Source organism: Cygnus atratus, chromosome 15, assembly GCF_013377495.2.
Source record: "Cygnus atratus isolate AKBS03 ecotype Queensland, Australia chromosome 15, CAtr_DNAZoo_HiC_assembly, whole genome shotgun sequence".
NCBI classification, from domain to species: Eukaryota; Metazoa; Chordata; class Aves; order Anseriformes; family Anatidae; genus Cygnus; species Cygnus atratus.
The window spans coordinates 17,481,265-17,508,129 of NC_066376.1; the positions used below are offsets into that span (position 1 = coordinate 17,481,265).

The 26,865-nt window shown below is 37.9% G+C and overlaps 1 protein-coding gene across 1 annotated transcript in view; it reads right to left on the minus strand.

Moving 5' to 3' along the window:
- Positions 1 to 596: 596 nt before the first annotated feature.
- Positions 597 to 26,865, minus strand: part of LOC118249263 (uncharacterized) — a 94,784-nt gene continuing 68,515 nt past the window's right edge. Inside the window, exons 51-71 of the mRNA XM_050713909.1 lie at positions 25,763 to 25,900; positions 25,101 to 25,263; positions 23,194 to 23,315; positions 22,066 to 22,206; positions 20,868 to 20,981; positions 20,349 to 20,477; positions 19,741 to 19,902; positions 18,242 to 18,547; positions 17,121 to 17,286; positions 15,710 to 15,894; positions 15,043 to 15,135; positions 14,553 to 14,757; positions 13,521 to 13,708; positions 12,705 to 12,802; positions 12,117 to 12,301; positions 10,061 to 10,263; positions 9,384 to 9,561; positions 8,608 to 8,717; positions 6,213 to 6,332; positions 5,623 to 5,762; positions 597 to 2,571 (exon numbers count right to left, since the gene is read on the minus strand). Of these exons, the coding sequence (XP_050569866.1) occupies positions 2,556 to 2,571; positions 5,623 to 5,762; positions 6,213 to 6,332; positions 8,608 to 8,717; positions 9,384 to 9,561; positions 10,061 to 10,263; positions 12,117 to 12,301; positions 12,705 to 12,802; positions 13,521 to 13,708; positions 14,553 to 14,757; positions 15,043 to 15,135; positions 15,710 to 15,894; positions 17,121 to 17,286; positions 18,242 to 18,547; positions 19,741 to 19,902; positions 20,349 to 20,477; positions 20,868 to 20,981; positions 22,066 to 22,206; positions 23,194 to 23,315; positions 25,101 to 25,263; positions 25,763 to 25,900 (3,162 nt within the window). The 3' untranslated portion in view covers positions 597 to 2,555. The remainder of the gene's footprint in view (positions 2,572 to 5,622; positions 5,763 to 6,212; positions 6,333 to 8,607; positions 8,718 to 9,383; positions 9,562 to 10,060; positions 10,264 to 12,116; positions 12,302 to 12,704; positions 12,803 to 13,520; positions 13,709 to 14,552; positions 14,758 to 15,042; positions 15,136 to 15,709; positions 15,895 to 17,120; positions 17,287 to 18,241; positions 18,548 to 19,740; positions 19,903 to 20,348; positions 20,478 to 20,867; positions 20,982 to 22,065; positions 22,207 to 23,193; positions 23,316 to 25,100; positions 25,264 to 25,762; positions 25,901 to 26,865) is intronic.

The window sequence follows — 26,865 nt, forward strand, 5'->3', positions numbered from 1 at the left end:
TGGGTAGCACACAGAAAAAAATCTCAGTTTTGCAGTACTAAAACTGAAGGTTTGACCTGAGAGGGAAACAATTCAGTCACATCCTGACAAGGGGATCCTTTCTGCAGGATCATGTCTGTGAGGAATCAGAAGCATATTTTACTTGGCTTGAGGGACATTTTTTCACAGAATCACAGAACCATCTAGGTTGGAAGAGACCTCCAAGGTCACCGAGTCCAGGCTCTGACCTAACACTAACAAGTCCTCCACTAAACCATATCACTAAGCTCTACATCTAAATGTCTCTTAAAGACCTCCAGGGATGGTGACTCAACCACTTCCCTGGGCAGCCTATTCCAATGCCTAACATAACAGAAAATGAACTTTGGGTTCTTGGGTCATTTGAGGTCACCAATTAGCCCCTGGGGTCAGCTGAGGTCACCACTCCTCAATTCTTTGGGTTCTGGGGTCATCCGAGGTCACCGCTAAATTCTTTGGGTTCTGGGGTCATCTGAGGTCACCGATTAACCTTTGGGGTCATCCGAGGTCACCGCTCCTCCATTCTTTGGGTTGCCCCATCCTTAAAAATCAAGATCTCAAAAACGTCCCTTTGCATATGCGGGGAACAGCTCAGCGACACCTAGCACTTTCTGAGTGCGATGTTTGTAGTTTAAAATGTTTATTGGTGTTTAAATGAGTTTTTAATCACCTGTGGTATGCTACATGTAGCCTTATGTGCCACAGCAGTGCCACTCTTCCAGGAGTGGCATTTGTGTACAGCAGTGTTCAGAATGAGAGACGGGGCTAACAGGCTGGGATTTTTCTCAGGGGAAAAAGTAAAGCTAGTATCAGTGAGTGAAGCAAGGTCTTTTGCAGCAAGAGCTGCAAGAGTTGCAGAAGTGCACGTGTTTGCAAGGAGCATCTAGGAGTTCCCTGTGCCAACAGGGCCTTGCTGCAACAGATGCTTCCCCAGCTGAAAAAAAAACACTGCGAGATGGTGAGCGATTCTGTGGAGGGTTTTTTTTTTTCTTACACTGTGAATTAATTCTTTATCAATCTTAGTGAATGCACCTGCTCCTTCTGGATTTCAGTACCCTTTGCAACATCTTGTATGTAACTCCAGCTGATAACATTATTAAAGCACCCATCTAAGTGGCTGGACTAGTTGTACTCAAAAGGAAGTGTTGCTCCTAGTAAGCAGTGGAAGATTCTGCGCATGCTATGCATGTGAAAAACAACTTCGAGCAGCCTAATTTGAGAAAGAGTAAAGGACTTTGTGTTTTAAAGGCTTATTAATGCTTTTATCGCTTCTGATCCTTGTCAGTTACCTTCAGCCAGCTATGCAATTGCTATGTGCACATGTAGGTGAATTCCAGATTGCAGCTTTGAGACTATGTGATGATGATACTAAACAATTTACTGCATTCCAAAGCCAAGGTAAGTGAGGCCAGCTGCTGTTTTTGTCTCTGTGAACAACTACAGGAACCATTTAAACTCAGCCAGTTCTAACTGTTCTTCAGTACAACGTTATTCTTATGAATAATCAATAAAAATTGTGGAAGCATAAAAATGAGGAAGTCAACTATTTATCAACATTTCATAGTTAAGAACACTGTTATTTTGATGTTAGTATGTTCTTATGCAAAGACAGCTGAAGGATTTTGTAATGTTACCTTTCACTAAATAATTACATTCCTGGTACTGTGTAGGGAAATGTATGCCTCTCTGTTAGGCATTTTTTAATCAATAGACTTGCAATATAGAAAATAATTCAACAGTTGAGATACTTTTACACAACAGTATCTATAACACTTTAAGACTACTTTATGAATACCAGAGCTTTTCCCAACATGTAAACTAACTTCCAAGAAGGGACTCCTAAAGACACGAAGGGAGAACGTGAAACTGGTGAGCAGATACCAAGAAGGCTTCTTCACTTTTAACAATGAGTACATTGATAAGGGAAAAATCAGCCAGCATGAAAATGATAAGTGCTTTCCTTTGTATCTTTTTAGCCATCTTATTTTTGTCTTAAACCTCATGTGTGGTGGGGCACTTCCCTGGAAAAAGGTTAATTTCTCCAGAACGTATTGAACAGTTGAGTTTCAGTTCTGGAGAAAAAGTTGTCAGCATCTCTGCACAGGTTCAAAGCTCATACACTGCTTTCACAAAGTAGCCTATTTGTACTAATCTGAACTGGAAAAGATCTTTTGTCATCTTTTAAATTTATTCATGCTATGGGTCAAGGCTTCTGAGGAAATAATTCTGTTACCTGCTGGAAGATTTTTTTTATTTTTAAGTAACTGATATTCTCATATCCAATACCTTCTGATTTATTATAGTTTCTTGTCATTGTACTGAAGTGATTACTCTGGCCTCAGGTGTTTCTGGGTGAAAGACTTTCCTTTATACTATATGCCCTATTATGCTTTCTATTTTATTTATGCTTTATTATATTTATCATCATAACACTATCTCATTAACACCCCTTGTTTTCCCTAGCATTGCTATCCAAATAGCTACTTTATTTTGGATGCTGAAGGGGTTCTTCCATCTTCAGGGCTGGTATCTACCATTCAAAAAAGGCTCAAGCTGAAATGAAGAAGAGATGAAATCCAATTAAGTTTCCGGTAAGTACTTAAAGGATAGAAATTAACAACTGATACATAATAAAAGTTGTTATGCTGAAGTACAAGAAATTTATGAAGGGAGAAATAGAACCATGTATATTTATGATGTTTTCAAGAAGTTGTGGAAAAATATTCTAGTGTTTCAGTTACAGCTTTGTCTAGATACACCAAACTGAAATAAAAATGTAAAGTTCTTTCTTCATATTTGATGATACATTCACAGTTAGGAGGAAAAGAAGAGCATTATTACTCAGGTTTAAGGGATCTGAATAAGGACTGTTAAGAGTATTTCATCTATCTAATGGAATACCCTTGACAAGAAAGAAATTATTTTCTAAAAGAAAATAGTGCAGATACAGCTATTACTGACTGAGATCATCTCTTCTGTTCTCATGACCTTAGATGGCTGTCTGTTATGATGCGTGACTAGTCTAGCCCTTAAATCTCTTTCACAATATCCAGCCTAATTCTCCCTTACTGCAATTTGGTCTGTTACACTTCCTTCTCTTTAGTGTGTTTACATATTTAAAGACTTAACTCATGTCTTCCCTCAGCTCTTCAATTTTTTTCCCCATAGAGAGACCTCTGGTCTTTTCTCAGTTGGTATACAACTTAACTCAAAAACTGTGTCCAAAAATAAATGTATGAAATAAGCTGAATAGATAATAGTTATTTCTTATCTTAAATGTGTTTCTTCATACATGCATCCCAGTGTATTCTACTTGTTTTAGTAGCATACTTTTGTTGTTGTTGTAAACTGAGCCTGTGATCCACAGTAATTCCAATCCCTTTTCTTAGAAATGGGATAATGTAAACTAGTAGCACTGACCGACTTCAGTCTTTTCGCTACCAAGCCATTCTAAAACTCTGTTTGACACAACATCAGCTGAATGTTCAGGCTCACGATTTTAACAAAGTTTGTCTCCACATGTCGTATTCATATGTCGATGAGTTGTTTATATAAACTGTTAGAGCTAAAACCACTTACTGCCTGCAAGATACTACCTAGATTGAAATTTCATGGCCATCTACTGTTTACACATAGAGTAGACTCAATAAATAAGGCAAATAATGCCATGTGGCATTATTACTGCATATGGGAGTGTATGTATGTAATGCACTTATATGTATATTGAATGTTTGATTTCTAGGCTTATATTTTATGGCTTACACAATTATCTACAAATATTTGATAGTCATTCCCTTTGGTAGTGAGTAAAGATCCAGCAAACACTAGTAAATAGTTTTTAGCATACCACAAATATGCTTGTAGTCACCAAATCACTCTCTTGAGGTGGTGGTCTGTTTACAAATGCAAAGGAGTAACATTGCATTGTGTATATCAAAAAAAAAAAAACACAAAAAAGCCACCACCACCACCAAAACAAATCTTTATTTTCTCATTACCAAGCCTTAGCAAAGCATGAAGCACAGAAGTTAGAAATGAAACACTTGAATTTAAACTTTTGTAAAAAATGTAATTGGCTCATCTGCATGGTTCTGTCACTTGCAGTAAGTGTTCTCATTGCAGTCTTGTAAAAATATATCTTAAATTATTACTTGGGCAAATGTGGCAGTAATTAGTAAGACAATAATGTGTGTGTTTCCTTCAGTGTTCTCATTCAGTGCAAAGATAAAAGCATATAACAAATTTTGTAGAAGGCTTTGTCCTTTCATTTTGTTTTGCCTAAACTAAGGAATAATGTCACATGGGTGAATAAAAGAGCAAGTTTTGATCATGCATAAAGTTCACGACCATAAGTTTAGTTTATGGTAATTTCTATTAAGACAGTAATATTGTTGACTAATCACATATTGCTCAAGTAGTACAAACTATCACTGTCAATATACCATTCTATCACAATTAGTAGTCAATAAATAGCATAACTCAAAAAAGATGCTCCAATGGAGAGAGAGGTTAAAAAATGTAGGAATGATATATGGTGCAAATTAGTGAATATACGTAATACAGAAAATGCCTAAATGTACAGGTGCTGTAATCTTTGTATGGTAAAGTGTTTCTGATTACTGCAGTTCTCTGGCACAGACTGCTGTTTGCTCTTTGGGTACGTATATTGCAAAAGAGTTAAGTTGAACTGGAATAGGATAATACCGAAATGGTAACTGTATGATTGTATGGTGCAGTAACTACTGTAATGCAGTAACTCTGAAGAAAGTGAACAGGAAGGGACTAAACTTTCTTACAATATTTTTGGATTGTGGGCTTACACAGGTTTTTCTTTACTTAACAAGAATTCATTCCTTAAGATTCTGCGCTTATCAATAATTACCAAATAATACAGGTACAGTTAGCAAAACACATGACTCCAGTCACTTTTAGAGTACTAACTGTCCTAAATCTAGATTCTGCAGCAATGCGCAATGAAATATGCAATGACTGCAATGCCAAAATTTTCAAACTAGAATTACTGTTCTTTCAAGCTTTTCAGCTTGCTAACTTCAGATTCCCAAAAGATAGCTATCTAGATGACATCTGCATTAAAATACCTAATGATAATCTTGAAATTTTAGGGTAAGTTTAAAGAGGATAGATCGTTTCACTATAAGAGAATGAAAAGTACAAAAATATGTCACTGAGTACATTCGGTATGTTTATATAATACTTATTACTGTTACTATGAATCCACATGCATTATTTAGACCAAAAAAAAAGGTTGAAACAAAATTAGTATCTGAGAATTGGAACTCCTGATGAAATTCCTTTATATACTACAAGTATCCCCTCTGCTTCCTTCTACAAAGCAATTTAGGAGGAAATAAGAGCCATTAGAGTATGAATCAGATAGGTTACGCTGTGCTTCTGAGTAAGCAGCAGAAAGGATAGATAAGATAGAAAAGGAGCAAGAAGAATTAATCCTGGAATAGGACTATTTTTACTCACTCCGTAGTCAGATTCATTAGCTTCATTTTCTTGTATGATCTTGAATATCAGATACAAAAATATTGGAACAATGTAGTCAGAATATTCAGAATGAAAAGAAGGGACACTTACCACTGAGGAGGAATTTCCACAGGAACAAAATTTCTGTGGCACAAATGAACAAAAGCTGCTGCTAAACTGCAGGCAGCCTTCAACTTCTTTGATTCACATGTGTCATATATACACATGATGTAGAATGGTTTGGGGTCCACCTTTAACAGAAAGGGAGCATGTTTACTTGTTTGGCGTACAGGGTACAAGCATACATCTGTTCTAGAGAGAGCGATCTGGCAATACACTTGGAAGTGAATTGAAAAGGAAATTTGGATTTTGGTCCCCTCCCCCCAGCTCTCCCTTGTAAGGACTGTTCACAAATCTTTATTCTCATCCTGAATTTGAGGCTTTTATTTGTATTTACAAATGCTAAACTAGTATGCTGAAGAGTGCTGCAAAGTCGTGTGACTATTTTGTAGATCTCAAGGACCCCACTCCATGTTTCTGCTGATACAACTTTTTCTTTTTTTTCTCCTGTCTGGATTATTGTTCTAATTCTAAAGTTATCTGCAATTAAACTTCTATATCCTTGCAATAATTCTGTGTACTGCTCTGAAGTATGACATTTGAGTACTTTGGTAGTCCTTGGTTGACACAGTTATACTTACAACTTTGAAGCAGTTCCTGAGACAAGAATGTGCTTCTTCAAAAAACTCCTTACAGACTTTTTCCTTATCTGTAATTGGACATGGCTTCACATTCTTCTGTGTGAGACTGCACTTGCTCACCTAGGAAAATAATATATATATATAAACATCAGTGTAGTAGTGTGAATTCACAGCCCTCAATAACATCCATTTTTCATTAATATTGTGAAGCACCTTGTACTCTTCATAAATGAAGAAAGTATTTGTCTCATAAATATCACAGATTACAGACGTTTCCATTTTCTATTGATTTTGTTATTCACTAAAGGATTCTAGTGGGTGGCTGCTGACACAGTAAATAGTTGGCTTGTCTTAACTTTATTGTATATGACAGATTTGAGTTGTGCTTTTACTAGATTTTTGGGGGGGGGGGGGGGGGGGGGAATCTTCATCTCCTCACTGGGTTACTCATACGTAATAAACAGCAAGAAGGTTTAAAACAAAAGAAAACAAATTAAAAAAAAAATCACACCTGAAGTTCCTTACAAGAATGAGCATTTTTGGACAACAAAACGCGAATGGATTTTTGTTGTACATGGTTTAAATATGGTCCCAGTCAAAAGCTGATGATACTAAATATTAACAGAACTGCTAATGAACAGCATTTACTAACAATTCTTATGATTTATTTTGACCAAACACTTTTTAGGACTCGTAATCAAATCAGCAACTTACACATTTTTTTAATCAGTAGTTTCCATAGATGGCACGTCTCTGAGTTTAGAAGTTCTTTAAGCAAACAAACTCAATTGAAAAAAAGTTTTCAACTGCCAGTTTAATCTCTCAGGTAACTCTCTTCCTGCAGGAGTCACACATTTGCAAAGTTAATTTTCTAATCCCCTCATTTTGGACAGCCAGTGGTCTTGTAACACAAGAACTTCATTGACTATCTGCAAGGTGGTGTTTGAGGTAGCTGTAGCAAAGCTTCTGGTAGTGAGTTTCCAGGCTGAGTGTGTAGTGCAATGTGAGGTGACTCCAGGAATTCAGGGTAACTGACTGCTTTTTCTTCAGGCTTAGATACCTGGTCAGATTTAACCTGATTCTTTTGCTTGCTTTCTGCATCACGTACAGTTATGCCAAAACTTCGGGTCAGGAAGGATTTTCTGCAAGCTCTATTTTATCAGCACATCTGCAAAAGCTGGCTATTTGAACTGGTTATTTCCACCATATCATCTCTTCTTACCTTTTTATAAAAGTTTCTAAGACTTTGTATGAATTCCTGACTTGGCACATTTGTATTTCCGGCCATTCCCTTAATGATGTATGACACTAGTACATTATTGGCAAGTCAATCCTTTTATTACATTTTTACTGAACGGGATATGACTGCAAACAGCACAGAGTTCAGCTAGAGTCATCTATAAATTTTTCTTGGCGGTACACAGCACTTCAAATATGCCATGGCCTACAAATAAAATGTACTAATCAATAGCGTAAGCACAGCCATTATGCCAACAGCCACTTAAAGAAGGTCATCCGTGACTCCCCAGCTTGTTTATGACAGTAAGTTTCATTAGGTATTGTTTTTAATTGGTTATTATTTGTAGTTCAACTTCTCCAGGTACTTTTGCATTAGATAGTTGCATTTTTATGAATATGTTAGAAGTTAATCTTTGTAGCAGTTAAGAAAATTATATCAACAGTCAGTCATGTCATGGTCCCACAGGCACAGGCTGCAAACTTATTAGATATAACTAGCCAATAGCAGGGAAAAGTACAAGAGACTTGAAGCAATCCTTTTTTTTAACATAAAGTACTGAAATAAAGATGAGAATAGTAGTATTTCTGTGCCCAGAACTTGGACACTTTCTGGTGTCCTTTCTCTCGAAAGTAAACAGAATCAGAAAATCTTAATAGTAATACAATGTTGTTTTCTTTGTTTCTAGTAGATTCTCAAATTATGCATGAAGGGATTTAGAAGAACTGTAGCATGGCTTGAGAGCGTGTTAAGATTTTAGGATTTTATTTTGGTCAGTTGCATTCACATGTGTACATGCACTTTTTCATATTTAGATTATTTTTATCTGATGATACATTACATGAATTAAGGTTAAGTTTCTTTGACGCAAAGAGGTATAAAACTACTGGTAAGAGAGTAAAACTTATTTACTTAATGTTATAATTTCTTAAATAGAGAAAGTTCTTTCATGTAAGTTAATAACTGAATCAGTAGCTGCTAACCCTCTGGAAAAAAACTTCGCACTTAATGGCACATGGGCAGAGAACAACTTTACCAGTTACTGGTTTCTAAAGTTTTGTGTCTTGATAAATGAGAATCAGGAACACCAAAAATGTTGTCCTTTGTGCTCCAACACCATAGGTAATCTGCATAAAAAAAAACCCTTCAGCTCCTTACCTGCCAGCTCTGTGTGAATTCTTGCACATTATCAGTGAAGGAATGATTAGGAAGTATCCATTCATTTCCAGCTTCGTTATCATTGGTACCAAAAAGTCCAGCTGAAATACCTGGAATTAAATTGAAATGGTGTAAAATGGTAGTTGTCACAAGTAGACACTGGAAAATTTCAGAAGCTTTCTCTGGGCTCTGATTATTCCACACAGCAGAGCTCAGCTGCAATGCTGAAGAGGGTAAATATGCCCAAGCATCCATTACAGATTTTTCCTCAAACTGCAATGGCATTTAATTTGTTAGGTGTTCATTTGCTTCTCCTGACCAGATAAAGACATCATGTTAATTCTCTGCTAATCTCAGCGGAGTGAGTTTTAGAATAGAGTGAGGCACATGGATAGGAATGTATTCCAACCCCCCCCCCCCCACCCTGAGAATGTTAGGCCTCCCTCTTTTGTGCTCTTACAGGTATGACAAGATAAGCCTGCTATAGAACAGTGATTCTCAGACAGGTTTGAGGTTGGGCTGACTGCATTACATCTAACTCCTATTGCTTGCTGCTCTATTGTGCTGAAATAGTGTAACCTGGGTAAACACTTGCTGTCCTTACTGGAGGGACATATATAGTGCTTTATTTGATAATAACTGGGAATGCTGAATGCCATTTCCTGGGCTTGTATAAATGAATGGGGAAAAGCAAAGGAAAGACAACCCCCATACAGGTGAGGATACTCCAGAGGTACAGAAAAATACAGCTGACAAGCTGAATGATTGATACTCACCATGGTGCCATCCAGCCAGAGTGACAGTACAGAGATCATACTGAAAGTCACAAGAGACAGAAACTCCTTTGTGATCAGATATTTCCATTTTGTTGGTTTCTTTCCTTGTATCAGTGGTATTCTTTTCAAGGGATTGATCCAGTCCTTGGCAGTTCTCTACCACAGATACCTTAGACATCTGTTTTAAAGTGAAAATGCAATTTCAAATATGCCACAATGGAAGTCCAATGAAAGGCATGCTCAGACTGTGTTTGCAGGTTAGGTGGTGTCAATTTTGCTCAGCTCAGAGTGAGGCAATAAGAATTGGGTTGTGTTAATCTTCTGAGAGAGCAGGAAAGCATAAAGCCTCCCATGTATACTGAGGCTGTGGGCCCAGTTTGTCTGTCAGACCTCTTTAACTGCTATTCCCTTAGACCAGGTAAGAGAAAAGCTGAAAAGTTCACCAAGCCTCTCTCATTCTAAATACCAAGACAGAAAAGAGGCAGCCCCTAAGTTAAAAGTGGTTTTGGTTTGGGGAGTTATTTCCTGATTAACGATCAGTGCACTTCCTGGCACTTATGTTCAAGAAATGTTCTGATCTATGTTTGGAGCTTTAATACTTCAAAGACTTTTTGGGGGCAGGGGTGGAAGATAATATCTGGTCTAGAAAGGAACAGTGTGTGACTGTGCCCTCCTACCTTCAGTCTTGGATAGATATTGATCACTCTCTGGTTCATCTCCACATACAGTGATCGTGAATCACCGATTTCCTCATTTAGTATTATAGTGAAAGTATTGTGAAGAAAATCCTTGGCAAGAAGCACACTGCATTTTGTTGCCAAATCATAAATTTTTCCATCAAAAGTCATAAGGTGCCTGTTACCTATTAACATAGCATGATCTAGATAAAGATATTTCAGAAGAAATGTCAGTGAATTGTCCACAGAGCAGCAAGTGCTGCTACTTGCATATTGCAACATGACCAGCTTCTCACTGGTTTACTCATAAAAGAATTTTCCAAGTTATTATTACGTTTTAGTTAGTCAAAAGTTGCTCTGCAACAAAAATTCCTCCAGGAAAGAAAATGATCTAATGATTTATTTTTCATTATAAAGACACATGAGTGCCCTAAAGTTTAAGCAAATATGAGTTAGGATTCAAAGCTCACCTTGATTTACAGTCATGCTACTTGATAATCATAGTTATAGTGCCCCCTTCCCCCCGACATACACATTCCTACACAGGAAAGAGCAAGAATATTAACTGTATCAAAAAATACCCTGCCAAAACAGAGTATCAAACACAGTTGCAGTCCGGAAGCACTCCTGATACATTACTTAGACTCTTTGGTCACTAAGACCCACTCTTAGTGCCCTCCATTGTGTCTGCTTACTGGAAGGAAGCCATTGAAAATGTCTTTCTGGAAGATCCATTATCTACAAGGGACAGTTGGGACTGTTAATGCAGTCTTTTAGTATTTAGCAGTGCTTTTCAGGCAATACTGCTGCTCAAGATTTGGTAGAGCTGTTTTTTCATCCTAGAGTCAGCAGAAGTGATGTTACCAGATTCAGAGTATGGATAAAGCCTCCACAAGAAGGCCCAGGGTCAAAAGGTATGACTGCATTTACTGCATTCAGCTCTGGGGCCCCCAGCACAAGAAGGATATGGTGATACTGGAACAAGCCCAGAAGAGGGCCATGAAGACCACCGAGGGGCTGGAGCACCTCTCCTGTGCAGACAGGCTGAGAGAGCTGGGGTTGTTCAGCCTGGAGGAGGCTCTGGGGAGACCTTATAGTGGCTTCCAGTACCTGAAGGGGGCTACAGGAAATCTGGGGAGGGACTCTTTGTCAGGGGGTGCAGTGAGAGGACAAGGGGTAATGGTTTTAAATTAAGAAAGGGTAGATATAGATTGAATTGATATTGATTTCTTCCTAGATATTAGGAAGAAATTCTTTACTACAAGGGTGGTGAGGCACAGGTTGTCCAGAGAAGCTGTAGATGTCCCATCCCTGGAATTGTTCAAGGCCAGGCAGGATGGGGCTTTGGGCAACCTCATCTAGTGGGAAGTGTCCCTGCCCATGGCAGGGGAGTTGGAATTAGATGATGTTCCAAGCCAAACCATTCTATGACTCTATGACTAGCATTGAACTGGAGAATCAAATCACAAGAACATATAGATAAGACTGTATCAGGGAGTGTAGTGAAAGGGATAATGGCTTTCAACTAAAAGAGGGTACATTTAAATTAGGTATCAAGAAGAACTTTACTATTAGGGTGGTGAGGCACTGGAACAGGTTACCCAGAGAAGTTGTGGTGCCCCATCCCTGGAGGTGTTCAAGGCCAGGCTGGATGGGGCTTTGGGCAACCTGGTCTGGTGGGAGGGGTCCCTGCAGGCATGTTGGAATTAGCTGATCTTTAAGGTCTCTTCCAACCCAAACCAGTCTATGATTCTAAGACAGTTTAACGCCACCTGTTGATTTATAGTCTCAACAGTAGGAAATGTGAAGAGTTTCAAAATTTGCATGACTGTTAAGTAGAGGAGCGTTTCTTGCGTGACAGCTTTAGCCACAATGTGAATATCATACATACAAGCACTGATTTACAAGAAATACTATATATAAAGAAGTTTAAAGGCAAATTATAAATTAGAGACCATCCCTATGTAAACCACTATTCCAGATAGGATCTGTAGACTAGAATGAACTGGAAATTGACCCAGCTAAAAAACAAAAACATCACTTTGAAAGGGCTTACGTTCAAAGGGACTCTCCATCATCCTTCGTTTGAATCTGTAATACTCTGCAACCATGTTGATGTTGTAGAGATCTTTGAGAGGCCTCATTAGCTTTTCTTCAATGAGATAATTAGTAATATTTGCCAGATCCAGGGAGCAGTATGCTTTAGGAAGTACTGGCAGTTTCACTGCCACTGAACAGTTCCTGCAGAATACAAGCAAAACAACATGTGCTTCTTAACTGCTAAACTGATGAAATGCAGTTGCTATATTAGAAATGTGGAAGTGAAATATTCATAAGAACTGTAGTCTGGTTAGAATAGCAAAACAAAGATGTACAATTGCTAAGACTGACAAAAAAACATGCCATATAAGGCCAAGTTATCATAGCTATTGCTATTTTGTTTGCTGCTGAGTAGTTTCTTTTGAAATGCACACTATCCTAGTAGACAGCAAACATGAACATCATGATATGATGTGACCACAGCAAAGAATGGCCAGGTTGCTATCTTCAGCCTGAAGCATATAAGCTAATATGAAGATTAACTACACATATATCCATTTAGAATGGTACCCAGCAGCAGACGTCCTCCAAATAAAACAATTACCTGGCTGAAAAACTGTAAAGGTTGAGTAAGGGCTTCCGAATCTTGCTCACAGCTCTAGAAACCATGGCCTCTGCCCACCTGAGCATCTGCTGTGTGGTCTATTGGAGAGCCAGAAAAGGAGATTACAATACTCTTCTGTACGGCTTTAGTGCAGGGTCAGTACTTGATAATGAGTTTTAAAGCAACAATCAGTGAAATTGCACTTTAACCTCTCTTGCATTTATCACTTGCCCGACAGCACTTTTTCATTTAGTGGTTAGTATCCAGAAGACAGACTTTAGTCATTCCAGCAACAAATAGCGGACAGAAATATATATCTTTCCTAAAAGAACATTACTTACTGTATACCAATACTTCACAGAGTTAATGTGCTACAGGGGCTTACAAAGGGATTGATATCTTTCTTAATATAAATTTTTGTCATGATATGTCCTTTATCATTTCAACTACAGGAGCCCAAACCTGTTTGTTTGTACACTGTTCATTGGAATCGCAATCCCTCCTCTCTGCACAGAAAATGCAAAAGCTACATGAATGGCAGCAGTTCACTGCTGTTGATTTGAACCAAACCAGTAAAGCAAATCCTTCTCCTATTGTCCTACTGAAGCACTACTGTCAAAGCAAGTTAGATATTTCAGGAACAGTACATTAGCTGTGCATAAGCTTGTTATGTGGGAAGATAACCACACAATTCCATAAATAAAAACATTCCATAAATAAAAACTATTTTTGTGTATCCACAGTTCAAAGCTAAGACTTAAATTTGTAAGCCTTTTCCTTCAAAACATTAAAAATTAAGAAATTAATTATACCAACCATATCCAAGCCTGTTTTAACAGTCCTTAATGCCATCTGGATTGGCTCCATTAGCCAAACATCTTTTATAATCCTGGGCAAAAATGCCTGGACTTTTTTCATGTACTCTTCTGTCTTCTCCTGCCAAACTTCATCCAGTGGCTTCAAGGTTACATCATAGTAGGCATCTTTCAAAGTTGCTAATGGGTCTGAAGCAAACATTACATGAAACAATCCTTAAATAACATGTTACAAAGTGATAACCAAGAGCAATTTGGTTTTTAATTTTAAATCCTTGCAGCTTCGAACATAAGGAGGGACACAGAAAACAGGAAAAGGCAGCTTTAGCTTTAAGCAGTTAGGCATATTTCACATCTGTGTGTGTGTGGACACCATGTCATGAAAAACTGAAGTGGGCATTTAGCTATAACCCTGTTCCACTTATACATCTTATATTAGGTGTATCAACTAAATCCTGTTTTTGAGTGGAAAGAGTCTAGTGTCAGATGTTTCAAAACGAGATGTTACTCTTATTTTGAAAACTCTTATTTTTGAAAACTGAAGGTTCTCACAGATAATTATGGCTGACCATGTTTCTCAATGGTTTCAACATGGGCCATAATCCAGAAATACTGGCTACTGGGTAGACTTGAAAACAACAGGTCAAGTGAAATCTGATTAGTACAAGCATTCAAAACTCAAGGATGGATATGAACAGCCCTTTGGGAGGGAATGCTTGCCAGGGAACCGTTAGTATAACTGCTTCAGCTTAAGGAATTAGGTCTCTGTTCTCATCTGACTGAACCTAGACTCTTGTGACCAAGAGAATGCTTCTTCAGTGATTTCATTAGAAGGATGGCCACACTGGGGTTACTTAGAGCTGATTGTATCAAGGCTCCTTCTCTGTAATGTGTAAGAGCAAAGGTCACTTTTGCTAGATCAAAATAGAAACATTTGTGCAGTTCAGCATCTTTTATACTCCTTCCCCCATAACCCCCTCCACTGTCATTGCCCTGTGCAGTTTTTCTCCTTGCTTTGCATGGTTTTACTTACTTTGCAATTCCGTCTGCATTTGCTGGACAGCATCTTGAATTTTATTCAGGTAAAGTGGGAGCTTGCTTCTTAGTATCTGCTTGATTCCACTTTGCTTCCACACTTGGGTGAAAGCTCTACCAACACCGTGGAGGAATCCTGCTATCTTTTGTGAGGCTATTGAAGGCCAACCAGCTGCTTCAGACAGAAAATCAATTTGCTGCACCTGGAGTGGTTCCCAATAAAGAAGAAATATCAAAATACACAGTGATCACAAGCAAAGCTTTAACTCCATTCCAAGGCAATTCTGAACTTCTCAGTGTTAGGAGCAAAGATATAAGGTCTTGACCAAGAAACGTTCTTTTTGCCAATGTATGAATTGCAGTTTAGCACCTGATTAGCCATTTAAATGTTTGAGCAAACCAAAACAACTGTATACAACCTAATGATTTTTTATTAACATTGAATGAACATTTCATGATACTTTCACAAATGCTGTGGAGGTACTTACTGATCTCCTGAGTCTCCAGATATATCCATCAAGCTTCTTTATCTTCTCAATCAGTCTGGCTTTGAGAATACTCCCAATTTCATTAATTTTGTCCTATGAGAAGATGAACAAATACTTTGAATTTATGATTTAGAAATGCTTGTACTGGGTCTAAATCACTTAAATTTTGTAATAGTTTCAACACCAGCAAAAATCCACAGTGGCCTCCCATTTATCAGGGTGAAATGACTTTTGTGTTATTCAATGGTTAGAAATGGAATCAGAAGAGTCTAAGGATGAAAAACCGTAAAGCGTCCTCCAAGCAGTAGGTATGTGAAACCCTATTAGAATTCTAATCCCAGTTTTGTAACCAATGTGCTGAGCAGCCCTAGCAAATTAGTGTTGTTCTCACTTCACTTATCCTTTTCACAGAATAGACCTTTTAAGAAAGGGTACTATATTTTCTATGCTTTCTAGGTGTAGATGAACTATTTAATTCTCAACATGGTATCTTTTCACACCAAATTGTAAAATAATATTATTACGAATTAAAAATTTAAACCAATATTCCCCTGGTTACTCACTAAAACTTACAACTGAAGCCTGCCTAGAAGATGCTACAACTGACAAGATTAAACACTATTCTGGAAAAGCCACACCACAATTAACTGCCACTGAAGGTTCTTACCTCAGCCTTAAGAATTAGATCCCCACATCCATGAGCCAGAAAATTTAAGCTTTCATTAACAGCTGTTAGAGTAATTTGTCCCATGTTTTCTTGCCTTTCACCATTAATGTTGAGATAGCTATTAATGGCAGCCATCTGTTGCCCATCAGTACAAGCACTGACTTCCATTCCTTCTTCCAGATCCCCTTGGAAAATTAAAAGGGAGCACTTCATTTACGGGAACAACACTGACAGACATTGTTTCAAAGACAGCTTTTTAATTACTTAGCTGATAAATCAGTATCTGAGTGTTAGGTAATCATGGGGAAAAAAAGAGAGAAACATGAGAAAATTAGATCAGCATCAATGTTTGATTTTCTCCTCTTTGTGGCTTGTAAATGCTTTAGAAGTACAGATTTGGTACTGCAAAGAAAGCAATTAATTACTATAAAGCAAAATAATCCTCTCAGACAGCGATTCACAGGCTTTTTTCTACTTTAGTCTTCCACTATCCTTTGTTGCTGAAGTTTAAAAGTGATAAATTAAGAGATTATCAGTCAACTACCCGTCACACACGTAAGTTGTTTCTGCCCAAGTACTAATAAGCAGAAACAGCTGGTGAGGTGTGCACAGAATCTGTGTATAGAGACCTGAGCTGAATTATTTCTACAAACTTGTGACCTCAACAATCCATAAACTAATGGTCTTCATCGCAAATGGATCACAGCACTTACAAGTGAGGACATGACCATGAGATGGACATGACATTCCATTGCAGAAGCATGCGAACAGAAGCGTGTGAAGGCAAATCCATAACAGAAACTAGGACTGGGATAGTCAACAAAATGAGTCTGAGGCAACTGTCATACCACCAAATTTGCCTGGTTTGCACATAAATAAATCTAATACAGTCCAAAAGGTGGATGAGTCACAACAGGAAGCACTTGCAGCAGGTCTCATTTCACCTAACTTCAGCCATCTGAAAGCCAAGCACAGTCTGAGATAGCCCTGTTTCCTCTCCCTGGTCAGTCAGAACTAATGATTTCTGACTGGAAGACCTGCAGAGGGCGATTTCATACATCTGTTTCAGCATGGGGTTGAGCCAGCCTCTTAAAGGTGCCTCTCTCTTTCCATTCACTGAAATTGGAATATAAGGACTATCTTAAATGAGACACACAATTGTAAGATGGCTAAATCAAGGTGAAATGAATCCTATCTTCAGTCACCGTTATAATCCTTCCCTGGGCAGTAATCATACAAAAGTCTCCACCAAACTGACCTCTGTGTAACAAGTTCTAAACTTCAGCTTTTCATCATGTGAAAGACCATAGCTTTGGATTGCCATGAAACTGAAGCTAGCTTGGCCCTACAAACTAAGACACAACCTTTCCTCCTGCATCTTCATACCATTGATAGCTCTGAAGGTACATACCTTTCAAATACCCCATGTAGTACTGCAAACACTCCTTTCCTTTAGACGCAGCTACTTTTACTTTCTCTTTTTGATCAATAATCCCCTCCACCAGGATTCGGCTCTGAACAGCTGAGGAAGTAGCAGTTCCTGTCAGGCCTAGCCAAGTGTCTTCAGAGCCTTTTAACTGCAGCCATAAAGGAAAAACATTTGTTCAAAGCCACCACACAGAATTAATGAAGCCATGTTCAGAGATGATGCCCAACTATCAGTGCTTCCCACAGAGGGGTAAGTAAGTGGTGAGGGAAATGTTTCCCAATGGTTATGCACTTACATAGGAGTTACCGAGAGAGGCACAGGCATGAGGATGATTGGCTCAAGAGCTGAATGACTGGATAGGACCAGGCTTGTGGACAATCCTTTAATGGTAGCAATGAAAGAAACATACTCCGACAGTCGATTCCCTGTAAGGCTGCTAATTTGTGCGATTTATTCCAAAACGAGGAATAGAGAAAGGCTAAGCAGAGCAAGTTTAGAGAGAGTGAAAAATTATGTAGTATTTGTCTTAGCCTGTTACTTATTAAATCATGATTATTTTTTAAAGGATGGCCTATTCTCTCAGTTAATTATGACTAACTACCCACATTCTTCCTAATGAAGAGTTTGGACAGTGCTGACCACATCACTCCTCTGTCCCACTCTTTTGCTACCATCACCTTGTTTATGTTATTCATATCACAGAGAATTAAGAGTAAAGGCAGAATAGAGGAGAGAAAGAGGAAGAGATTTGCCTCAAGATGAGCATTGTATTAGCTGTTCTGTGCCTTTTTTTAAGAAGGCCAATTCTTTTTTTTCTGGCAAATGATGATTTGAATCTTACAGTTCATTTCTTTTTTTTTTTCTTTTTCTTTTTGCTATGGTGATTTTACATGCCTTACCAAACAGCCCAATCATGCTGAAGAAGGTGAGCTATAACAACACACAGCTTCTGAAAAAATTATATACTCCAGCTGATATACACTTACTACATTTGTCACTGAGCTCTGCAGATAACTAATGTTGTTGCCTTCCTTTCTGTCTTGATCATATTGCTTGTACATTGCGTAACTGCTCCTTTAAAAACAGAACTGAAGAAATCAAGAATACTTTATATTGCCTGTACTTTCCTGCTGTTTTACAAGCCACTGGCTGCACCTGAGCACTTTGGAAGATAGATGGCAGTAGGTCTTTAGGAAACAAAACCCCTGCAAATCCACTACCAATAAAATAAGATAAAAACTCACTTCAATTTCCAGAGAATAGTTTTTCACATCAGCTGTGGTCTGATTTTTTAAGGATACTCCAATCAATCCCTCATCTCTCCCATGATCAGAAAAATGGAATCTGCTCTCTGATTGCAAAATGATGTCTCCTTTGTTGAGCTGGTGTTTTCCAGAGAAAACAATTACCTAAGTATAATCAAAGAAGGTGTTAAAGCTTAATTCTGTCAAAGAAATGGGTTCTTCGTAGAGTAATAAGAGGCTATACATGGGTGTTGGCATTCCCATGAAATTACACAATGTAGTGATGAATAAAACTTGTAATTTCAGAAATCAACACAGCCTCCTCCTCCCAGTGCTTACTTCATTACATCTTCAGTTTTTGTGGTACAATAATGCATATTCACTGATTACAATCTCAGATGATGAACAGCTGTACTGTAACTAAATTCCATTAAAACCATATTAAAAACAAATTTATGTTTGCCTTTTTGCTTCTCAGCTACCCTATGTAGGTATTTTGAAGAAAAGGATCCAAAAAATAAAGAGGCACCTGATTTTAAAGTGACACATATATACATTTTCCCCATAATAAACAAGGAGTAACACATCTTGATCTTGGAAAAAGTTTTTCACTAGCATCAGAATTTGGCAGCTGTTTCTCATTCCCAAAAGGGTGTGACATGCTCTGACAGTAAATGAGGAAACTGAGATGTGTTTTAGCCACTGGGGACTGGAAAGAAAGACCACATTTCTTGCAAGTTCAAAGATTTTTATTGTTGTGACTATCTATGGGCAATTTGGTGTCAAAATTTGCACCTAAGGAAGGTCATGGAAGGGTTTTCAATTTGTCTGAGTAACATAAACATAAATGACAACTATAAGGTTCAAAAGTCCATCACTACCAGCAGAGCAGGCATAAAATAAAATAAAAAGTAAACTTTTGACTACAGGGTAAGGCCTAGTTTCATTTTTGATCACACATGAGCCTGTTTTAGTATTCTGCAGAAACATGAAATTTTTTAAAAGACCTTTGAGAGAGGAATAGAAAAGAAAGAACATAGAGGACAGGGGAATGCTTACAACCATAATAGGGCCTACAGAAAAAGAATCACAGAATCACAGAATTGTAGGGGTTGGAAGGGACCTCGAAAGATCATCGGGTCCAACCCCCCAAGAAGTAACACTAAGAAGAAGTAACACTACAGTGGCAAACATAACCTTTCTCTGCAGTCCATCAAAATGCATTGTTTATTTATGGTTTGTTAAATTACGTAAGTAAGGCAATTCTTGTGAAAAATTGTGGCTGAGGAAAATTCAGTCTCCAAACCAGAAATTAAGTTTAAAGTGAAGTAGGTTCAATATGTTTATGTGAGACTTACATTTGGAATGTCGCAGAACTCAAAGCTCATGTAATAGTCCAGGCAAGATGAATAGTTTGTTTCTATTTTACCCAGAATATTCTGTTTGGTGCATGAGGTCAGGAAAATATTTTCCATAACAGCTTCTAACTGAAATTTATCAGTATATAGGAATCGATTTCTCTGCAATTAACCGAGAAAGCAAAGTTAAAATATGACGACAGAACTTTAGACACTCCTCAGTGACCCTTTTGCCTCAGCTCTCAACTTCAGATTCAGTGTTTTTACATAACATTTCCACCTGGCAATGTTTTGGTTTATCAGCACAGTTGTTAGGCCCCATCCTACTGAATTAACTCAACAGTTTTGCAAATTTAGGGTACAAGTGAGGTGTATGGCTTATAAGAACTCAATTTTTCTTACTTATTTTACATTCACTTTTCTTCCTATGGAGAGAAAGATGTAAAAGGTAAAATGAAATAGTGGTATTTCATAGAACATGGTGCTTTACATAAGTTTTATTAAAAGCCATTCAAAATTATATATAAAAACTAAAGAAATTTCCATCTTTTAAGAACAACTTCCATGAAAAATATGGTGAGTTAGCAGATACACCAGCCTTCTTTTACCTCATAAGTTAAATTGTGTTTGAACTTTTTGTCATCCCAGTTCAGATCTAGATATTCCTTAAATGATGCTGATGTTTGCTCTAGAGACCCACATGCATGAAGGTGTTCTATACTTAATACTCCCTGAAGCTGGAAGAGGAAAAAAAAAAAAAAAGACATATTAGTAATTAAAAAAAAAAATTGTGTTCAGTATTATCAGCCTTTCTAGAGGACTATGCTTTCTGGGCAAAATACATCCCTGTGAGAAGCCCTGAACAGTCCATATCTATAAAATACTCTTCTAGTCTCTAAGAGGTTGATGATCCTATCCTGGGGAAAAACTGCATCCCAAATACAAAAATATCTGGCAACATGAAACAGAATTCTTCAGAGCTTTTATTTTTCTTCCTCCGAGGCAGCAGCAGGAAAAAAAAAATGTTAAAAGGTTTTCATATAATAACAGGTGGAGAAAAAAATCGTTCTGAGACAGAAAAACAGTATCAGTTACACCCTGCCCTTCTTTGACTCAAAGATTCATACCTGTCCTGAAGAGCCTGACACACACCCATCCCAGGCAGTGATGTTTGTCCTTGATTTATCCTCCAGGGTCAGCTGGATGTCAGTAGGCTGCCCACCATTCCACATTAGCTGCAGCTGAAACCAGAAGACAAGGATTTGTCTAGTGAAGCAGGACTAGAACTAGCAGAAGAGCCTTCATGGCAATGTAGCAGAATGATCTCCATCCAGTGGAGAAAAAAAGCAACACAATTAAAACTGCTAGAGAAAAGTGTTAAGACTCCATTGAACTGCGTGTGGTCTGGAAGCTGAAGGCCTTAGAAAAATGCACAGAGAAACTGCACTTTTACAACTGAAGCAATAGAAGCTTTTCTGTTATCTTCTTGGGAAGCTGCATTTGGTCTATCATGCATAGCAATTAATGGTAACAGTGGAGTAATGACATTACAAGAGAATTTATTACACTGAACATGACATTTGAGACATATTGACTTACTGAGAGCTCTCGATGGCACGACTATGACAACCAAAATATTTCACATGAACAAACAGAACATTGCACAGTTTGTGCAGCTTGTTATTGAGCAGAAAGTCTTCAGCCTCAGCAACTGAAGTGTCCAGGCCCATGCCATACAGGTACTGCATTATGCATACAATGTTCAGATAAAAAAGTATTCCGTCATCTTTGAACTTGAAGGATGATTTGAGGAGTTCTTCATCTTTTTGCCCCCTTTATGCTTTGCAAGCATACATAGCAATCTTAGTTTAAAGCCTTTCTGGTCTCACACATTTTCACACTTGTGTTGCAATTTCGTACATGGTACTAAAATTTAGGTTATCAAAAAAAACAACAAACAAACAAAAAACTTTATCAAAGGGTTTCTGGCTTATTTTCTAGCTTATTTATTTATTTGTAAGAATGGGAGTTTGTTCATCAAAATTTGCCTTATTTCATTGCTAGGTTGGCTCTCGTGTGTTTCTGGCTTCTTACCATCCAAAGTGGGTCAATGCTAAGGCAAGAAAGATACTGTCAGCTAGCAACAGTTATGCTTACAAATGGAAATAACACTCGTGTTTTGAACACAAGTAGATGATAGCACTTTGTGCTTTTTCAGTTTTTCAAGATGATATGTGGTTCTGCAATTCTTTGAGATGAAAAGAAGACTAACAGTCAATATAGTATTTCAGCTTTGTATTTTGTAGCTCTTACACATTATCTCACCTGGTGGTTGTACTTTCTGGCTCTTCTTTCTGACAGGGAATGAACCTCCAGTTGCCTCAAAGTGTAATTAAATGGCTGGGCAACAGTGGCTCTGTAATTCACACGGTCTCTTCCAAACTTCAGAGAAGATGACACTGATACCTTATCAATACAAACAGATGTAAAAGAAGCTTGTGAAATAAAATACCTCTCATATATTGACCTCAAACATACATCCAGCAAGATATTTCTGTACCTTTTCCTGAGATGAACTGTGTGCTTAATAAAGTCATTTTTAAAGTAGCTAGGCAAATTGATGTTTAAATAAGGACATTCTTGCTACTTGAATTTCTTACATGACACATCTGAAAGTAATACTATTCTATGCATGTTATGAAGATGATGAACCATGCTTAAGTTTGTTGAGGCTTAAGTTTGATCTCATATTTAGGCACACTGGGCTCCACTGCCTCAGAATGATTAGTCAGAGCTTGCAAATTCAAGCACAAACAAAAATATTTGCAGAGTCAGGAACTAAATTCTGTAATGTTGCTGGGAGGTATCATACACTACTTGAAAATATTTTTTGTGATAATTTAAGTAGTGGCAGCATTTAAATAGTTTTGGTAATTTGAACAGTAACACAAAAATACATTCTATACAAATTCTAAAGTAAAATTTGGAATTTTAGCACTTTGTAAATGGATACTGTTAAAGGAATTCTGATTCTTTTTGCAGGCACATTTATGTTTTATTATGGTAACACATTTTACACGTTGTCTTTCCTCTTTCCATTATTCAGAAAATAAAAAAAAAAAGTAATACTCAGCCAAGATGCTGTATTTCAGACATATATGTAAGTTGGCATAGTTAGTTACAATATGTATTTCATTACCTTTGGTTATGCAGCAACCTGTGGGGTTACTGCAAACAAAATACTATGGCCTGAAAATACTCCCAACAAGTATATGGCCTTCTCATGTTCCATAGTCACAGCATTTTATACATCTGAGAAGGACAGTTTGACTCCTACTTGAATTCTTTGGCTTGCTTAATACTGTCTTAAAAAATAATAATAATAAAAAAAAATCCACAAACTTCATAGTTCCTGTAATTCCCCACACACATATCTTCTGTGGACTGCTGTACCTGGTCCTTCTCCTTCCAAATGACAGTCAGGTCATCCCAGTGACTGCGTGTTGAATGCTTCATATACAACTTCACCCTCACATGCCACGGGAAGGTAATGGAGAGAGGATGGAAAAGCTCCACTACAAGGGAAAAAAAAAGAAAAAAAAGAAAAAAACACACCACCAACAATAAAAACACAAGTTCTTCTCACCATGAATCATGACTGTTTACTTTCTGATAAAGAAGAAGGTACAGGATATGCTCTCCCAAAGGGAACGGGGCAACAATTGGTTCACAGAGAAAACATGGTCTTGGTTCACACACATGCATGCACCCCTACCCAACAGCCATAGTGACTTTAGTGTGCTGATTTCTGCAGAATACGAAAAAAAATAATAAGGGAAATGAAGAGTCTTCTATTTACCAGCAAATCAGTAATTATCCGTAATCATCAGAAGATTGATATCTACACCCAAAGCAACTTCCCGCAGTAACAGCCAGGGAAGTCATCTTTATGGAGGTGGGATGTCTTTACCATTATGTAACAGTTTACAATTCTCAAACAAGTAAGTGCAGTTATTTTCTCTATTTTCAGTTAACACAGCCTCAGCATACAGATTCAGCACCTCAAGGTAGTGGCCTGTATCACCAGTGCTCCCTGCAGCAAGCCAGTGCACTAGGGTAACAGAATTCACTACAGTTTCTGACAGAAGCCTCAGAACCATGTGACAATAAAACAACAAAAATTAGAATTTTATCCGAGGAGAAAAAGAAACACATGAAGAAGAAGAAAGAAGAATAAACAAAAATGAACTCAAAATGCTTCAACTACAAATTCAAAAGGGTACTTGGCCAGCTTTCAGAAAAAATGTTATCTGCAGGATATGTCTCTGGTGCAGTCATTATATGCCACATCTGAGATGTTGAAATGTTTTCCTTCTCTCAGTTGTGAAAGACTTGCATTTATATACTAACTTCAGAGTGAGCAACCCTCACCACTGGATAACTGGGCATTTGAGGCTGAATGTTCCTCAAGCATGTCCGTGCAAGCCCGTGTGTACACATGTAATGACAACCTCACCGAGTTTTAAGTCTACAGATCCTATAAAGCTTCTCCTCAGCACCTTGATTTCTCTAGGAAGGAAATATATATGTTTCTTTTCCAGTACTTTTCAACTGTATCCTTAAGTTGTAAAACTACAGAACCAAGACCCTGATGTACACTGCAGAGTGTACTGCTGCTCACACTACATGTTCTCCATCTCTCCCACCAAGGTTGCTTGTGCTTGTGAAAAATGAGGCATTCACTGGCACACAATTAAGGAGCTATTATATTCAAAATGGAACCATTAGGAAGAAGGGAGCGAGAGCCCAACACCTAAACAGGGATTTCTAGTTCAAATCACTACTCTGAATGAGGCAGAACGTAGATGCAAACCTCAGTCGGCCACCTCCCAGCTGTGTGTCCTAGTGCCCTCACTAGAAAGAAAGTAGCTGCAATATTTTAACGCTCTTCTCTGTTTACAAATGGTATCTAAGTCTGTTTATGTCTCCAATACTAGTTCCTATGTTTTTGATCTTCATTAAATATTTAAAATATTCAAAAGCAAATATAAAAATAAGATCAAATGTTTCATTTAATTCAGAGCACTTCTGAAATTTATTGTAAAATAGCAATAGACATTTGTATTTGTTGACAACTTTTCAGTCTGGCTAAACTTTTTCCTGGCACTACTAAAGGTTATTGAAGTTTCACATGCTTCACAAAGCAGAAATATGGCTCTGAAGTGGACGTTTCTAACAGCCAAACTTCTCAAGAATTTGAAGCAAATAAGATCTTGTAAGGCCTGGACTGAGGCAATTTGAATATGGATATGACAGTTTATTGTATAGTCTGCTATCAACAAAAGAATTTAGAAACCTACCCTGAATGTCGTGACCTCCATGCAACTTTGGAAAGAGTCCAGTGTAAATGCCTGTTATCTTTACCTCTTTGCCATCCCACAGAGCAATTTGCCTCAGCATACGTGTTCTATTGCCTTTTTGGTAAACCGTCATGAACACAAGCTGCACTGGAAGATTTTTTAACTAAAAATAAAAGAGGACAAACATTAAATCCCAAGTTCTCTGAAAAGTTAAAAACCTATTGGAGTTTATAGCTTATACCCAAAATTACCTGTTTAGAATCTAGCTTTAGAAATGTGTTTGTAAAAGGTCTAGCACAATGATACCCTAATGCCTGATCACTCCTTTTATTACCCGCATAATAAAAAATTAGCAATAGTTCAGTTTTTAATATATGATTTTTCTTATTTCCTAGGTATCTGTGTATTAACATACTCTGTCTATAGAAGCACACAAATATCAAACCAAACAACAATTTATATCATTTGTCATCCAGGCAAGCTAATCCAGTCATTCAAATTTTTGTTTGCTCATGCTACTGAAGAAATCAAGGGCAAAGCACCTCATAGCAACTAGAGCTGTATGTGTCCTTCAAGGTTTGGCAGCCAGCATCCTGACTGCCATGCTCTAGAAATAGGATAGTCACAGCTTGCCTTTTGCCATTTGAGTTGATGGTACCAACCTGGGACATTGTCTGTATTATTTCAATGACATTAGTGTAGCTGGTTCCAGTGAAAGTTAGCTTAGCTGTAGCATTGAAATCCCTCTTTTCCATACTGAGGTAGAGTTTGCCTTTTGCTTCACTCATGTCAGAATTTACCTTTTAAAGTTCCCAAAGAGAGAGAGAGAGAGAGAGAGAGAGAGAGAGAGAGAGAGATTGAGAGAGAGAGAGATGAGTATTGTGCTCACATTCTTGTCACAGTATATTATGTTATGGTCCTCAAGACCTTAGACAGATCTGACTTGTCAATTTCCCTTATGTTCACATTGTAGAAGACAGGTACAAAATAGCGTATACTGAATAACACGCATAAGAACTTTGTTTGTATGTGACCAGTTATTTCAGGAGTAACAGTGTTCTGCATTTGACTTCACTGGCACAGGTTGCCCAGAGAGTTGTGAAGCCTCCCTCCTTGGAGATCTTCAAAAGCTGCCTGGGCAACTTGCTCTACTTGGCCACTGTAGAGCAGGGAGGTTGGACCAGCTGACCTCCAGTGGTGCCTTCCAACCTCTGTGCCTTCCAACCTCTGTGATTCTGTGACTGACAAATAACCCCATTCATCTGCCTTGACTCTTGTGTACTTTTGCACTGCAAACAGCCAACATCCAACATTGTTTTCTGCCCAGTCTCCCTTTTCTTAGTAGCCAGAATAATTAAAAAAAATTCCGGGGGAGATTCTGTCAGAAGTCGTAATTTATGCAGATGCATGGAAGCGAGTCAAATGGAACAAAGCCTTTCCATCAGGACTGCTGGCATCTTTGAAAACATCAACGTCCTCAACAACAAGAAGGCCAGAGATAGTAGCACTAGAAATAATACAGCTTGACTCCAAAAATACTAGGTAAGTCTAGTTTGTGGCGATGTGTGATAGATAACTTGCACATAGTTACCTTAGTAGATAGTTCTGTTGCACTGGGGAAGTACTGTAGAAAGAAGGGAAGATTCTGGAGTGCTTTTATATTCAACTCTTCACTAAAGGGAAGAAACGGACTTTTGTTCAACAGTATTTCAGAAAGTCTATTCTCACTGACAGCACAAGTTCAGCTGAGTAGTCTCTGAGTCTA